The sequence below is a fragment of the Embiotoca jacksoni genome, unplaced genomic scaffold (assembly GCF_022577435.1).
Source record: "Embiotoca jacksoni isolate LCO1_2020_lvr unplaced genomic scaffold, fEmbJac1.0.p SCAF_80, whole genome shotgun sequence".
Classification (NCBI taxonomy): Eukaryota; Metazoa; Chordata; class Actinopteri; family Embiotocidae; genus Embiotoca; species Embiotoca jacksoni.
Window position 1 is genome coordinate 300,749 of NW_027185437.1, and position 17,355 is coordinate 318,103.

The 17,355-nt window shown below is 42.4% G+C and overlaps 2 protein-coding genes across 2 annotated transcripts; both read left to right on the forward strand.

The window, feature by feature from the left end:
• Window positions 1-726: 726 nt before the first annotated feature.
• On the forward strand, window positions 727-4,751 carry LOC138192086 (uncharacterized). Its single transcript, XM_069139267.1, has 5 exons — window positions 727-778; window positions 1,314-1,538; window positions 3,149-3,251; window positions 4,337-4,478; window positions 4,632-4,751. The coding sequence occupies exons 1-5, from the start codon at window positions 727-729 to the stop codon at window positions 4,749-4,751; spliced, it is 642 nt and encodes a 213-aa protein (XP_068995368.1).
• A 5,760-nt stretch (window positions 4,752-10,511) lies between these two features.
• LOC138192102 (troponin C, slow skeletal and cardiac muscles-like) lies at window positions 10,512-17,005 on the forward strand. Its single transcript, XM_069139300.1, has 6 exons — window positions 10,512-10,769; window positions 12,214-12,244; window positions 14,240-14,386; window positions 14,496-14,610; window positions 14,695-14,831; window positions 16,686-17,005. Exons 1-6 carry the CDS (start codon window positions 10,746-10,748, stop codon window positions 16,715-16,717), a joined length of 486 nt encoding a protein of 161 aa, XP_068995401.1. The 5' UTR covers window positions 10,512-10,745; the 3' UTR covers window positions 16,718-17,005.
• The last annotated feature ends 350 nt before the right edge of the window (window positions 17,006-17,355 follow it).

Sequence of the window (17,355 nt, forward strand, 5' to 3'; positions counted from 1 at the left end):
CGTGAGGACTGGACAGGTAGTGAACAGGTGGTGAACAGGTGGTGAACAGGTAGTGAACAGATAGTAAACAGGTGGTGAACAGGTGGTGAACAGGTAGTGAACAGATAGTAAACAGGTGGTGAACAGGTCGTGAACAGGTTGTGAGGACTGGACAGGTAGTGAACAGGTAGTGAACAAGTTGTGAACAGGTATTGAACAGGTTGTGAGGACTGGACAGGTGGTGAACAGGTAGTGAACAGATTGTAAACAGGTGGTGAACAGGTGGTGAACATATAGTAAACAGGTGGTGAACAGGTGGTGAACAGGTAGTGAACAGATAGTAAACAGGTGGTGAACAGGTGGTGAACAGGTAGTGAGGACTGGACAGGTCATGAACAGGTCGTGAACAGGTCGTGAGGACTGGACAGGTAGTGAACAGGTGGTGAACAGGTGGTGAACAGGTAGTGAACAGGTAGTGAACAGGTGGTGAACAGGTAGTGAACAGATAGTGAGGACTGGACAGGTAGTGAACAGGTAGTGAACAAGTGGTGAACAGGGAGTGAACAGGTCGTGAGGACTGGACTGGTCGTTGAACAGGTCGTGAACAGGTAGTGAACAAGTCGTGAACAGGTCGTGAGGACTGGACAGGTAATTGAACAGGTCGTGAACAGGTAGTGCGGGCAGCGCTGCTCAGGGCTCTCATGTGTCACCACGCTGAGCCGTATCACTGTCTGTCAGCTCCACACGATGGCTAATGTTTGCAGACCGCAGCCGCTCATGAAGGACCAGAACCACTCAGGTAGGTTCTGCATAACTGTTTCGGCTTTACTGTAGATATGAAATATCAGAGCTGCTGTCACACGGCTTCAAATTACCACAGATTACTGCATTACTATTAGCAGAGCTGCATTGTGTCTGCATCATGTTTAATTCTAGTAGTGTGTGTATCATGTTTTACATTAAATCTTCATGCTGTTGAATATTTCTTCATGTCTTAAAGAGAGTAACTTCAGAGCTGGTTGTAGTTTCATGTAAACTGAATTTGTGTTTTAGTTTTCAGACTCTAGTTATAGAACAAACCTTTCATCAGTTTCTATATGTTCTACTTCTACATCGTCTCTCATCTTTTCTAGTTCAGTGAGCAGGTTGGTAGTTTTTTTTAATTGAATCTGTGTCACTTTAACATTTCTTATCACCCCCGTTTATGTGTTTCTACCAACTGATAGCATCAATAATACATGTGTGCTTCAGCTATCTGTTTCCACTCTACTGTATCTCTGCTCTCTGATTTCAGTCTCCCTCTGACTCTGTCATCACCTTCTGTTTACAGCCAGAGGCGGAGCTCCTCTCTAGCTGCACATCCTCCATCAGGCCTGTTAATGCACTGAGATCCACCTCTGCTGCCCCTCTTCTGTCTCCCACCCCGCCGTTCAACCCTCGGTCCACCATGTCCCTCACTGGGTCACTGTCCAACAACAACCACACTCAGGTGGAGATTCAGCTGGCCTCCAGAGGCAGGGCGACAAACGCTCACTCACAGAGGAGCAGCTCTAGAAGAGGTTAGTTCAACGTGTAAGGTCACAACACAACTACAGTTCTCTGAAAACACAACAACACCTCTGTAACACTTCTTTAATATCTTTATTCCCGCAGACCGGATTAGAAAACATCTATGTTGAACATCATATATTTAAATGCCTGCTTTATTTTTAGAAGAGGTTTTTTTTTTTATGCTCCAGATCACCGGTCTTCAACTTTTTAAAAGTAGCTCTCAGATCTACTTCGACAAAATGAAAGTATCTGAGAGCTCCTCATGTTTAATAACATTTATCCACATAGCTGAGCTCCACCCAAACCAGCTGAATCAGCTTCTTTTGTTTGAACAATAACAAACTGATACTCAACATACACATTTTGTATCAGAGCAGTTTCAATTCAACAGCATGTGCATGTTATTTTCTGTATGCATTTCTTTATGTTTTCTATAAATGAAGCTCACAACTGTCATAATACAATTAGGACAAGTAGAGGAAGTAATAACATTGTTATATTTTCTATCTGTCTACATTTCAACATCACTTCCTTTTGCTCCGTCTGTAGTTCACATGCATGTGTTATCCATTCAGTCTTTTAATTTGAAAAGTTGCTGCATTCAGCCGACCTGTGGTGTAACTTTGATCTCTCACTCACTCAGTGACACACTTTCTTTATAGCTCCGCCCCTCTGTTGCGGTCCAGCTGAAAGTATTGTATTTATGTTAATTACCTCATTTCTGAGCACTGTTTATTTGCAGCTCTGTGTGAGAGTCTCTACTGTGTTGCTGTCCTCTGATCTCTGTGTTTCTCACTTTGGGCGGAGCTCCACCTCTGCTGCACTGACATGGTGCCGAAGACACAGGTGGAGGAAGTGAGGGGAGATCATCCACTCATGAATCCGTGGCATTGTTAGTGTTGGTTTCTCAGACAGGTTAACAAATAAATATATGAAAAATGCTGAAGTGGATCTGAAATATACCTGGACGACCCACCAAAATAAAGTATTTTTGTGGTAAACACTGCATGTTGTTTGACACTTCAGCGAGCTATTCAAAAGCAGATGGTGAGCTACTAGTTGGAGACAAGCAGCAACCATGGACCTGACTGATCTGATTGGAAACCTGACGATACTACGTCCCGCCCACCGATAGCTGTAACCTGACTGCACCACAGGCCTGTCAATCAAACAGACACGCCCCCAAAAACAGGTCTTCTTGAATCTTCTTTTCTAATGAATGAGGGATTATTTTCAGATGGACCTCCAGAAAACTAATAAGAAGGAGTGACTTTAGCTAACAACACCGAGATAACTGATGGACACATTTTATTCACTTTGGATTTGATGAGAGAAGTTGAATGGGAGTCTATGGAGCCGGAGGCTTTTTGGAGCCGACCTCTAGTGACACTGGCTGGTATTGCAGCTGAAGACACTTCTGGATCAGAACCATTTTTCAGACCTGAAGCTACGAATACTTTTATATCCAGTCTGTGATTGCAGCCCTTCAATAACAGAGGTATCCTGTTTAAAACATGATGAGCAGTGTGACACAGTTTCTTCATTCAGCTAAAATTCTTCTCTGTCGGTTCTTTCATGATTTTTTTTACACGTTTCTTTATTGTGATTTCTGTGTCAGATAACGGAGTCAAAGCTGAAGCCTCTTCAGGTCATTCAAACCCCGTCAAAACTACCAGGACTCACAACGAGCTTCACAAGGAGCTGCTGCTAGCTCACAAGAAGTAGGTACAGACCACGATACTCAAATGATTTAAGTATAGACAGACATCATTCCTTTCTTGATAATCTGATTGAATGTATTTTGTCTGAGTGGGTCATTAACATCCACCTGCTGCTGCCGCCGTCCTCTCTCGTTCTACTGAACAGCTCTCATTAAGAATACATGAGAGAGTCTCGTTGTTACTCTCACAGACCTGCAATCAAACACCGTCTCTCCATGCTGCTGCAGTCCTTCAGTCCTTCAGGCCTCTGGAAGCATGCAGCTCTGTAAAGTGATACTGCACTGCATGAAGAGGACTGACCCAGCAGCTTCACTGGCTTGTTGTGATACCTCACATTGTTCTAGTGAAAGCTCTGGCTCTCCGTGTTGTGTCAGTCTGATCACACAGTTTACAACATGCAAACAGGACTTAGTGTTTACCAGAATTTAAACATTATCTAGCATCTCGTGATCTCATCTGAATGTCACTTAATACAAAACACTGGGAATTCCAAGTGTTTTTGTTAGTATCCTCAGCTTAATCGGTTTAGTTTTATAATTTGTCATCACCGTTATCTAGGGTTCATAATATCATTAAAAGATTCAGAGAATCTGGAGAAATCTCTGAACACAAGGGACAAGGCTGGAAACCAATATTGGATGGTGGTGATCTTCGGGCCCTCAGGCAGCACTGCATTAAAAACACACTATTCTGGAGTGGAAATCACTGCATGGGCTCAGGAACACTTGTGAAAGCCATCATCTGTGAACACAGTTCATCGCTGCGTCCACAAATGATGTTAAAACTCTCCAAAGAAGAAACCAGATAGAAACATGATCCAGAAACACCGCCGCCTTCTCTGGACCGAGATCATTGAAGATGGACTGAGGTGAAGTGGAAAACTGTCCTGAGGTCTGATGGATCACAATCTGAGATTCTGTTTGGAAATCATGGACGCTGCATCCTCCAGGTTAAAGAGGAGAGGGACCATCCAGCTTGTTATCAGCTCAGTTCTAAAGCCAGCATCTGTGATAAATGTATCAGTGTATTTTTTTTTTGCTTTGCGTTGTCCTCTGACATCTCCATCATATCGGCTGCTCTTTAAGAGGTCTGGCGCTGAGCAGCAGGTCAGAGCTTCAGCAGGTTCTGGAGAGGAGGAAGAAGGTGCAGAGCGACCGGGACGAGGAAGGACAGGGTCGGAGTCCTCTGCAGGATGTCCTGCTCAGACGGCAGCAAAAACAGTTTCAGGTAATTCATTGAGTTTAAAACTTTTTCTGATGTTCAGCAATGATTTTAATCTCTTTATTCAAATGAGACTTGTTAAATGAACAAAACATGAAAAATATAGCTTCAGTAGCTGTCAGGGTCCACGAGTCACTCTTGCATTTCTGTTTCTGTCAGAGGGAGAAGCAGCAGGACGAGGAGCTCCAAGGAGATGCCCAGCTGATGGAGTTCGTCAGAGTCCGACAGAACCTGAGAAAGATCCACACGGCGATCCAGGACAAGGCTGCACACTCCTGAAGAGATATAAAAAATGATCTGTTTATTCACCATCTGAAGGGAGCATGTATGAAGACTATCAGTATGAATCTTTGTAAAAACTGAGTTTATGGAAACTATTGTTTTATAGTCGTGGTCAGAATTGTAATCTCCTTCTTTGTTTAATTAAAGTATTTGTAAGTATGTTTGCTGTATATTGTTATTGTTAAATTATACAGTGGAAGGTAACATGGTGATTTATGAAGAAAACCTCCGTCACAACCCTGAAAGTCCAGCGTTGAACCGGGAGTTACCTCGTTAAAATACAGTTATTACAACCTGACCCACACATGATGTTCTGACCTATGCCGCAGCTATTAATACACAGGGTGTGATTGGGAAATTTTAAATAGGTGAGGTGGGTGTGGGAGTCAGATGACTGTCATCAGGAGGAGGAGTCTGAGGACACCTGGTGGACGGATGGAGTACGAGAGCAGATGGAGGTGGAAATAACATCAGACTGAAACAGTGAGACAGGTTTACTCTGTAATCTGCAGTTGATTCTCACGTTGACTTTTAGTAAGTAATTATGTCACTGTGTTTTAAATGATTAATGTTTCATCACTACAAACTGTAGCATCGCTGCACCCCACTGTTGGAGCCTGTCATCACTCTGATCCAGTTTTATTTATGACCCACATCAGAAACATGATGTCACATCCTTTTACCTGAGAACAGGTAATATAATGTGAGCAGAACAAGTCTGTACAGAAAGTCCACTTGCTGCTGCTGCTACTTTAATTTTTACATTGTAAAGTTTGATGAAACAAACATTTCCTAATTTATGTGTTCGTTCTAATCTTCAGGTTTACATTTTTTTTGAAAATATAGATTATAATGAAAGCAGTAGACATACAGCTGCAGGAGGACCTGAGGTCAGTTCTGGGAGGAGCTGAGGTCAGTCTGGGAGGAGCTGAGGTCAGTTCTGGGAGGACCTGAGGTCAGTTCTGGGAGGAGCTGAGGTCGTTCTGGGAGGAGCTAAGGTCAGTTCTGGGAGGAGCTAAGGTCAGTTCGACAAGCAGCTGAGGTCAATCTGGAAGGAGCTGAGGTTAGTTCTGGGAGGAGCTGAGGTTGATTCTGGGAGGAGCTGAGGTTAGTTCTGGGAGGAGCTGAAGTCAATCTGGGAGGAGCTGAGGTCAGTTCTGGGAGGAGCTGAGGTTGATTCTGGGAGGAGCTGAGGTTAGTTCTGGGAGGAACTGAGGTCAATCTGGGAGGAGCTGAGGTTGATTCTGGGAGGAGCTGAGGTTAGTTCTGGGAGGAGCTGAAGTCAATCTGGGAGGAGCTGAGGTCAGTTCTGGGAGGAGCTGAGGTTGATTCTGGGAGGAGTTGAGGTTAGTTCTGGGAGGAGCTGAGGTCAATCTGGGAGGAGCTGAGGTTGATTCTGGGAGGAGCTGAGGTTAGTTCTGGGAGGAGCTGAGGTTAGTTCTGGGAGGAGCTGAAGTCAATCTGGGAGGTGCTGAGGTCAGTTCTGGGAGGAGCTGAGGTTGATTCTGGGAGGAGTTGAGGTTAGTTCTGGGAGGAGCTGAGGTCAATCTGGGAGGAGCTGAGGTCAGTTCTGGGAGGAGCTAAGGTTGATTCTGGGAGGAGCTGAGGTTAGTTCTGGGAGGAGCTGAGGTCAGTCTGGGAGGAGCTGAGGTTAGTTCTGGGAGGAGCTGAGGAAAGTTTTTTAAAACCCAGTTGTGTCCTGAACTCCTGAAGGTGTGTCTTGCAGCTGCTGCACATTAGAATGAACGTGCGATCTGTTCATAGTACAGCTCACCACAGAGATTTAACACCGCCCCCCCCCCCCCGCCCCCCACTGATAGAGGATTACTATTTCCAGTCAAGGACACTGATTTAAAATAGCTCTATCTGTCTCTATTGTCAAGTAGACGTCTCTCACTCTGCCCAGTGGACGAGAGTGAAAACTAAGCATTCAGTGTGACTTCAGAGGAAAATATGTTGAGATCCTGTTTTAAATAGAGATTGATTTAAGAAACTCCCTCCGTGACACCAACCAATCAGCTGGCAGGACTCCAACCAATCAGCTGGCAGGACTCTAACACACTGCTCTCCATTCAGACTGATGTTATGGGTAGATAATGCAGATTTATCTGTCAATTTATAATTCATTAAAATTTTTAAACTCTAAATTGTTGACATTAATATGATACATAACCACACGTTTATTCAAAGCTACACACGTGAAGCAGACATGTTGCATCACTTTAATGTAGAAGAAGCACAAGAAGCATCTTGAACTAGTTCATGTTTTTAACCACTTCTGTAACTTTTAGAAACCAGTAATCTTCATGCAGTGATTGGTTGGATGTGTGGAGGTGGGAGGAGCTTACTTTTCATATTACTGTTGACTCAGAAGTTTCAGCTTCTTATGGTTTATGTTCTTTAATGTTCTTGTCATGTTAAACAACAATGAGCCCGTTTTGTAATGTGTGCTTTAGTGATGAGATAGGAGGAATAAGATGTTGAATGTATTGTTAAACTATGAAATATGTCGTCGTTTTTAAGCTACGAAGTGTCTCATTTATACAGAATGATTTCAGTGTTGTAATGTAATGTTTATTTTATGTGAAGCGAATCATCCTGTAATATGTTGACTTAAGTTGTGTAATGTAATTTTATTAACTAAATAATTTATTGTCTTTAATTTACACAAATGTATTCTTTAAAAAAAAAAAAAAACTGTTATGTTATGTCTACACTGTAGACTTTTATCTAATACAGAAACAAGGAGGATTAATGAAGTTTATAATTTAATGTTCTTTAATGTTTGAGGTACATTCGTCTTGACAATTAATTCTGGTTTCATTTAATTTGGATAAAATATGAATCACTTGGAAACTCTGTAGGGTAAAAAACTTAGAAGAAAAGAGTTATATGTAAAAGTAACATCTGGACAAACTGGTGGAGACAGATGTTCTCCACCTCTGGATCTATTAAAGGATTTCCTCCACCTATAGTTAAGGTTCTGTTAACAGATGTTCTCCACCTCTGTTTCTGTTGACATGTTCTCCACCTCTGGAACTGTTAACAGATGTTCTCCACCTCTGTTTCTGTTAACAGCTGTTCTCCACCTCTGTTTCTGTTAACAGCTGTTCTCCACCTCTGGATCTGTTGACATGTTCTCCACCTCTGGAACTGTTAACAGATGTTCTCCACCTCTAGTTATTTTGACAGATTTTCTCCACCTCTGGTTCAGGTTCTGTTAGCAGATGTTCTCCACCTTTGGATCTGTTAACAGATGTTCTCCAGCTGTGGTTCAGGTTCTGTTACCAGATGTTCTCCACCTCTGGATCTGTTAACAGATGTTCTCCACCTCTGGTTCAGGTTCTGTGAAAAGATTTTCTCCACATCTGGATCTGTTAACAGATGTTCTCCCCCTCTGATTCTGTTAACAGATGTTCTCCACCTCTGGTTAAGATTCTGTCAACAGATGTTCTCCACCCCTGGATCTGGTTCTGTTAACAGATGTTCTCCACCTCTGGATCTGTTAATAGATGTTCTCCCCCTCTGGTTAAGGTTCTGTCAACAGATGTTCTCAACCTCTGGATCTGGTTCTGTTAACAGATGTTCTCCACCTCTGGATCTGGTTCTGTTAACAGATGTTCTCCACCTCTGGTTCAGGTTCTGTTAGCAGATGTTCTCCACCTCTGGATCTGTTAACAGATGTTCTCCCCCTCTGGTTCTGTTAACAGATGTTCTCCACCTCTAGTTCTGGTTCTGTCAACAGATGTTCTCCACCTCTGGATCTGTTAATAGATGTTCTCCCCCTCTGGTTAAGGTTCTGTCAACAGATGTTCTCAACCTCTGGATCTGGTTCTGTTAACAGATGTTCTCCACCTCTGGATCTGGTTCTGTTAACAGATGTTCTCCACCTCTGGTTCAGGTTCTGTGAAAAGATTTTCTCCACATCTAGATCTGTTAACAGATGTTCTCCCCCTCTGGTTCTGTTAACAGATGTTCTCCACCTCTAGTTCTGGTTCTGTCAACAGATGTTGTCCACCTCTGGATCTGGTTCTGTCAACAGATGTTCTCCACCTCTGGATCTGTTAACAGATTTTCTCCACATCTGGATCTGTTAACAGATGTTCTCCCCCTTTAGTTCTGTTCACAGATATTCTCCACCTCTGGTTAAGGTTCTGTCAACAGATGTTCTCCACCTCTAGATCTGGTTCAGTTAACAGATGTTCTCCACCTCTGGATCTGTTTACATATGTTCTCCACCTCTGGTTATGGTTCTGTCAACAGATATTCCAGACCTCTGGATCTGGTTCTGTTAACAGATGTTCTCCACCTCTGGTTATTTTAACAGATGTTTTCCACCTATGGATCCGTTAACAGATATTCTCTACCTCTGGTTCAGGTTCTGTTAGCAGATGTTCTCCACCTCTGGATCTGTTAACAGATGTTCTCCAACTCTGGTTCTGTTAACAGATGTTCTCCACCTCTGGTTCTGTTAACAGATGTTCTCCACCTGTGGATCTGTCAACAGATGTTCTCCACCTCTGGTTCAGGTTCTTTGAAAAGATTTTCTCCATATGTGGTTCTGTTGACAGATGTTCTCCACCTTTGGTTCTGTTAACAGAAGTTCCCCACCTCTGGTTCTGTTGACATGTTCTCAACCTCTGGTTCAGGTTATGTTAACAGATGTTCTCCACCTCTGGATCTGGTTCTGTCAACAGATGTTCTCCACCTCTGGTTATGTTAAACGATGTTCTACACTTCTGGATCTTTCAATAGATGTTCTCCACCTCTGGTTCAGGTTATGTGAAAAAAAAATTCTCCATATGTGGATCTGTTAACAGATGTTCTCCACCTGTTGTTCTGATAACAGATTTTCTCCACTTCTGGTTCTGTTAACAGAAGTTCTCCACCTCTGGTTCTGTTGACATGTTCTCAACCTCTGGTTCAGGTTATGTTAACAGATGTTCTACACCTCTGTATCTGGTTCTGTCAACAGATGTTCTCCACTTCTGGTTATGTTAAACGATTTTCTCTACCTCTGGATCTGTTAACAGATGTTCTCCACCTGTGGTTCTGTTGACAGATGTTCTCCACCTCTGGATCTGTTAACATAATTTCTCCACCTCTGGTTCTGTTCACAGATGTTCTCCACCTGTGGATCTGTTAACAGATGTTATCCACCTCTTTTCAGGTTACTTCAAATGATGTTCTCGACCTCCTGTTCAGGGTTACTTCAACACATATTCTCCACCTGTGGTTCTGTTAACAGATGTTCTCTACCTCTGGATCTGGTTCTGTTAACAGATGTTTTCCACCTCTTGTTCTGTTGACATGTTCTCCACCTCTGGTTCAGGTTATGTTAACAGATGTTTTCCACCTCTGGTTCTGTTGACAGATGTTCTCCACCTCTGGATCTGTTAACGGATGTTCTCCACCTCTGGTTCTGTTGACAGATGTTCTCCACCTCTGGATCTGTTAACAGATGTTCTCCACCTCTGGTTCTGTTGACAGATGCTCTCCACCTCTGGATCTATTAACAGATGTTCTCCACCTCTGGATCTATTAACAGATGTTCTCCATCTCCGGTTCTGGTTCTGTTCATGTTGGTTTCTCTCTGTAATATTAGGTAGTTTCAGTATATGAAGATGACTTATTAAATGTTCTTTAAATAGAACTAAACAGTAAATTGTTGGTTTCTTCTGTGTTCTTCTATTTATAGAATCCTGTCCCTCCACCTCTCCGTCACTCCTCCCTCCATCACGTTTGGCAGGACGGGTCAGGAGCTTTTTTAGTGCCTGAGGCAGTTCTTCCTGCAGGAGCTCGTCCTGTGTTTGAGTGCAGCGGCGTGTCAGAGGCAGCAGCCCACCACCACCACCACCATCACCAGAATCACCAGAATCATTAGCACCACCAGCACCACCATCATCAGAACCACCACCAGCACCCCCACCACCACCAGAACCACCATCACCAGAACCACCACCACCACCACCCCCACCAGCAGCAGCAGCCATGGATGACGTGTATAAAGCAGCGGTGAGTAGCGATAAGATGTTTTATTTCTTGGAGGTGTCGGTTTCATCAGAACATTTAGAGACAGCTGTTAACAGGAAGTTTAAAGTCAAGTGCAGCAGCTTCATGGAAAACACAGAATAAACTGCGTCTGAGGTTTTATTTCAACTTCATGGCCTTTTGAGATGTTTTTTACTGCTGTTTTATTGTTTAATATGATGTCAGGACCGAAACCGCATTAATATATGCAGATGGAATACAGAACTAAAACCAGTAAAATAGACTGAAATATATTCTTTTTTCCGGCGCTCTCAGATCATATAAATCTAAAATACTTCCCAGTTCATATCAGAAGGTGTTGTACCGACAGATCCAAGTTAGATTAGAGCGTTTCAGCTGGAAATTAATGACCTGAAACAGGGTTTGAGTTTCTGCTCTGGTTCGGGCCTTCGTTCCCTCTGAGGACACGAGGTCACGTCCTTGGACTTCACAGTCTGCGTTTAAAATCCTCCACATGGTGCTTTCAGGATGGTCCCGGTTCTTTTAGAATAATTACATTTAAATTAAACTTCCTTTAGAAAAAAAATGGACGAATGAATAATTATTTCTTCAGTTACATTTTAATACATTTGTGTGGAGACAACTTTGAAGCTGCATTAATAAAATAAAATAAAATTGAATTGGTAAAATATCCAAATAATGAGAACACTTAAATATATTCTTCTGCGGTCCTGACAGCTGTTTGAATCTGATTCCTGACTTTTTATCTACTTCTTCATGAGAATATAATGTTTTATTTGACAGAACAAACAGTTGAATTCAGCTGAAAGTTTTATCAGCAGACAGAAAAGAGAAGCTGCAGCGATGAGGTCATGAGTCTGTCTGACAATAGAACAAAGAACAGCTGGACAGTTCAGAAGAGAAGGGACAGCTGCCCCCCCCCCCACACACACACACACACACACATCAAACAAGAATAGTAGGTGAGGAAAGTCGTGTCACGTTTCAGTCCGACTGCACAGAGAGCAGCAACAGACTGAAGCTCTGCTCTACAGTCTGGATATAAAAGTGTTTGTAGCTTCAGGTCTGTAAAATGGTTCTGATCCAGAAGTGTCTTCAGCTGCAATACCAGCGAGTGCCACTAGAGGTCGGCTCCAAAAAGCCTCCGGCTCCATAGACTCCCATTCAACTTCTCTCATCAAATCCAAAGTGAATAAAATGTGTCCATCAGTTATCTCGGTGTTGTTAGCTAAAGTCACTCCTTCTTATTAGTTTTCTGGAGGTCCATCTGAAAATAATCCCTCATTCATTAGAAAAGAAGATTCAAGAAGACCTGTTTTTGGGGGCGTGTCTGTTTGATTGACAGGCCTGTGGTGCAGTCAGGTTACAGCTATCGGTGGGCGGGACGTAGTATCGTCAGGTTTCCAATCAGATCACTGATGGTTGAGTCTGATTTTCTTCCCTTCAGGTGGAGAACCTAACGGAGGAACAGAAAAATGGTGAGAAAACTACTGCTGTCCTCATTTATTCTCATCATACCTTCATCTATGTGTATCATTATGTAAATGATAATTCTCTTTAACAAGTACGACTGCTTGTGTTATTTAAGTTTGATTTTTAAATTGTCCTCCTTTTAAAGATCGCTGACAGATTTATCACCAACTGTACATATAGAAAATACCTTTCATGCACCAGGCTGAATATTTTAAATCCTGCATTAGACTGCTGGAAGACGTCCAACAACCTTCTCCAGGAACTAAACCTGGTTTCAGCTGAGAGCCACAGAAGGTCTGAACTGGGCCTCACTGAGGCGGCAGGACGTTTCCTGTCCTGGTTATGGAGGTTAAAATATCTGGTGTGTACGGAGCAGATGAACAGTGGCGCAGTAATTGATTATAGTAAGAACAGGAAACACACACCAGACCATTATTTAAAGAACTAATGTGCAGGTTGAAGGTTCGGTGCAGCAACAGTCCACCAGAATCTTAAAGGATAGGAAGGTCAGCGAGTTTCTTCACATTTATTAAAACTCAAACTGATGAAAGTGGTTTTCATGAAGCGGAAGATCGAAACATTCCGCCGCTGGAGTCATGAAGCACCAGTTAATGTCACCTCAGATAATAACCAACATTAATACTGCCAGGGGTTCAATAGCAGACACATCTGGAGGAGACGGGATCCAGTCCATGAAGACCATCAGAGCTGGAGACCAAGAAGAAGAAAACAACCGTGATCGGACCAGAGAGAAGCTGGACGCACACAAGGCGCATCGAGATCCGATCTGCTCAGACCACATCCAGAGGTGGTCTGAGTGTCTACATCTGTTCAGCAGCGCGTCCTCGATGCGTCCTGGACCTCATTGAACGATCTCCGACTCACCAGACATCCTCGTCCAGAGTGGACGAACGTTTTCACTCCAACAGCTTCATCATAAAAACAAGAACCCAGAGACGAGCTATCAGGAAATCTGCTGCCTTTCCATTTGGGGAGAGAACTCTGTTTAACAGATGCTGGACAACTTCTGCAGAACCAGAGCCAGAGCCAGAGCCAGAACCAGAACCAGAGCCAGAGCCAGAACCAGAACCAGAGCCAGAGCCAGAGCCAGAGCCAGAGCCAGAACCAGAACCAGAGCTAGAACCAGAGCCACCTATGAACACATCTGATGGAGGCTGATGGCTGCGAGGCAGAAAAATAAAAAGCAACCTGAAGAACACATTCAGAAAGGGGCGGTTCTCCCTGTGCAGCCTGGAGGAGGAGGAGGAGCTGTGAGAGTTAGGGGGCGGGGCTTCACTGCTGACACTTGGAGAATTTAAAGCAACACCTCCTGCAGAGACCCAGCAGCCCGTCACATGACCCGACCTCCACCCAGCTCAGATCGTTTAGAGATGAGTTGGACTGTATAGAGTGTGAAAATGCCTTTTTTTTTTTTTTTTTAAAGAAAAAGGTGGAAGTTTGAAGAATTAAAATATGAAATAATTTTGGCTGTGTTAGCATTTTATTTTCTTCCTGCTTAATTCCTTATTTTATTTCACAGTTTGGATGTTTCAGTGGAGAAAACAGTAAAATCTTTGACTGTAATGTTGATGCAGAATAAAATCATGATGACGGATGGGTTCAAGTGGGGCAGTTTTTTATTAAAGTACATATTATCCTATAATTTCAATGATAAGGATACTACAGATCTCTTTAACAAACATGACCAGTTCATTCATGTTGTCCAAGATCCAAAACTGCTTTGTGATGGTTTTGAACTTGTACACCATTTCAAATTATTCTCCATATTTGGTACGTTTTCAACTTTGATTTCCATGTTTGAGAGAAACTTTGACCTCCATCTGAGTAACAGCTGCTGTGTACTTCATGTGTCCTTCATGTGTCTTTCATGTGTCCTTCATGTGTCCTTCATGTGTCTTTCATGTGTCCTCCATTTGTCCTTCATGTGTCTTTCATGTGTCCTTCATTTGTCCTTCATGTGTCCTTCATGTGTCCTTCAGAGTTCAAGGCTGCGTTCGACATCTTCATCCAGGATGCCGAGGACGGCTGCATCAGCACCAAGGAGCTGGGGAAGGTGATGAGGATGCTGGGACAGAACCCGACCCCCGAGGAGCTGCAGGAGATGATCGATGAGGTGGACGAGGACGGTACGGCAGCACAGACACTCCCCCCCCATCCCATCCCCGTCAGGGGCATGTTTGATTGTGGGGAGGATTAAAGTCTCACTGCAGGTTAAACTCGGTGCTGTGTCGACAGGCAGCGGGACGGTGGACTTCGATGAGTTCTTGGTGATGATGGTTCGCTGCATGAAGGAGGAGAGCAAAGGAAAATCAGAGGAGGAGCTGGCTGAGCTGTTCCGCATGTTTGACAAGTAGGTTCACACACACACCTTTCTAAAAGACTCAGTAGTTGTTCTGCAGGAGCGAAACACTGATTCCTCTCTCTCGTGTTAAAGGAATGGAGACGGCTACATCGACCTAGATGAGCTGAAGGCCATGCTGGAGTCCACCGGAGAGTGCATCACCGAGGACGACATCGAGGAGCTGATGAAGGACGGAGACAAAAACAACGACGGAAAAATTGATTATGATGGTATGGCAGCCCGTTAGTGACACAACAGCAGACAGGATGAACACTATGTTTCCTACAAACTGTGTTAATTCCACAAACTGGATATAAAAGAGTTCGTAGCTTCAGGTCTGTAAAATGGTTCTGATCCAGAAGTGTCTTCAGCTGCAATACCAGCGAGTGCCACTAGAGGTTGGCTCCAAAAAGCCTCCGGCTCCATAGACTCCCATTCAACTTCTCTCATCAAATCCAAAGTGAATAAAATGTGTCCATCAGTTATCTCGGTGTTGTTAGCTAAAGTCACTCCTTCTTATTAGTTTTCTGGAGGTCCATCTGAAAATAATCCCTCATTCATTAGAAAAGAAGATTCAAGAAGACCTGTTTTTGGGGGCGTGTCTGTTTGATTGACAGGCCTGTGGTGCAGTCAGGTTACAGCTATCGGTGGGCGGGACGTAGTATCGTCAGGTTTCCAATCAGATCGGTCAGATCCACCGCTGGCTCCTCCCCCAGCTCGTCCAAATATGGTCACTTCCTGCTCCAAACCGCTCCGAACTAGCAAAGATGGTGACGGACAGAATCTGAACTGGAGGATTCATAACGTTCACAAACCAACGATGACATCACTGATGGATGATGACATCACTGATGGTTGATGACTTCACTGATGGTTGATGACATCACTGATGGATGATTCACAATCTTTATCAGAAAACATCTCAAACTCATGAGGACAGTTTTAAATCTAATTCTGTTAAACGCTGAAATTTTACATGACAAAAACTCTCCTATTCAACAGACTGTTGTTCAATTTCAAACCAACAACATTAAACTAACAACATTAAGACAACAGCATTAAACTAACAACATTAAGACAACAGCATTAAACTAACAACATTAAGACAACAGCATTAAACTAACAACATTAAGACAACAGCATTAAACTAACAACATTAAGACAACAACATTAAGACAACAGCATTAAACTAACAACATTAAGACAACAACATTAAACTAACAACATTAAGACAACAGCATTAAACTAACATTAAGACAACAACATTAAACTAACAACATTAAGACAACAGCATTAAACTAACAACATTAAGACAACATTAACCTAACAACATTAAGACAACAACATTAAACTAACAACATTAAGACAACAACATTAACCTAACAACATTAAGACAACAACATTAAACTAACAACATTAAGACAACAACATTAAACTAACAACATTAAGACAACAGCATTAAACTAACAACATTAAGACAACAGCATTAAACTAACAACATTAAGACAACAACATTAAACTAACAACATTAAGACAACAACATTAAACTAACAACATTAAGACAACAACATTAAACTAACAACATTAAGACAACAACATTAAACTAACAACATTAAGACAACAACATTAAACTAACAACATTAAGACAACAACATTAAACTAACAACATTAAGACAACAACATTAAACCCACATTCCCTGTGTAATCGGTTTAAACTGAATTAAAACAGTTTATGTTCCAGATCTACTCATCCTTTAAATTACTGCTGGACTCAATCTACAAACAGAATAGTTGGACAACATTTTTTAAAACACAAATATGTGTAATTTCATGGAAGCTCAAATACATTTTAAGACAATAATGAACTGCAGGATTCTCCAAATGTGATAACATGCAACTTGGAATTCTTTCAGTAAACCATTAAATGTCCAGAAATCCCCAATAAATGTTATTTCTGTCTGCAACCAGTCCCACCTTAGACAGGAGACATGATGTCCTGGTGTGTATGTTCTGGGTCATACGTGTACTGTATGTTCACTGTATGTACTTCATACAGCAGCCTCACAGCTTTTATATCTCCACAGAGTTCCTGGAGTTCATGAAAGGTGTGGAATAAACGACTCTACTGGAAGCCTCACATCCTCATGACATCCTCATCATGACATCCTCGTGACATCATCATGACAACATTGTGACATCGTCGTCGTGGAAGGCCATTCCTGAGGACACGCCGAGACCTTTTTGTCCACTTTCCATATTGTAGTGCAGGACATAGTCAGTTATCTTAAAATGTCCCACAAGGCCGTCGAAGGTTTCTTCAAAGAAAATTCTTTATTATTAGTGACGATGAATCAAAGTGTCAAATGGAACAATTATTTTCAATAAAATTATTTCCATAATTCTGGATTTTGTTGGAAATGTTTTATGTAATGACCCACCCATCAGCAGGTGGAGCAGTAACTTTAATGCCGATGTCACATGACCTCTGACCTGTGCATGTGATGTTTTTAAATGTTGACTGTAGTGAGTCATTAGCAGCTGTCTGTCGCAGAGTGTCTAAGTGCATCATCATGTGCATGCAAGGACACAGTGCAGATGTCTGCAGACATCTGTTGGTTAAAGACAAACAAAAAATAGAAAATATTTTGCATTTTCCCACCCAGATATAATTACAATCAACAGATTTGTTTTTTATTTAATAGATTTGCAGTCATGTTTTATGTATTATGAACACCAGCAGTATTTGACATCAAA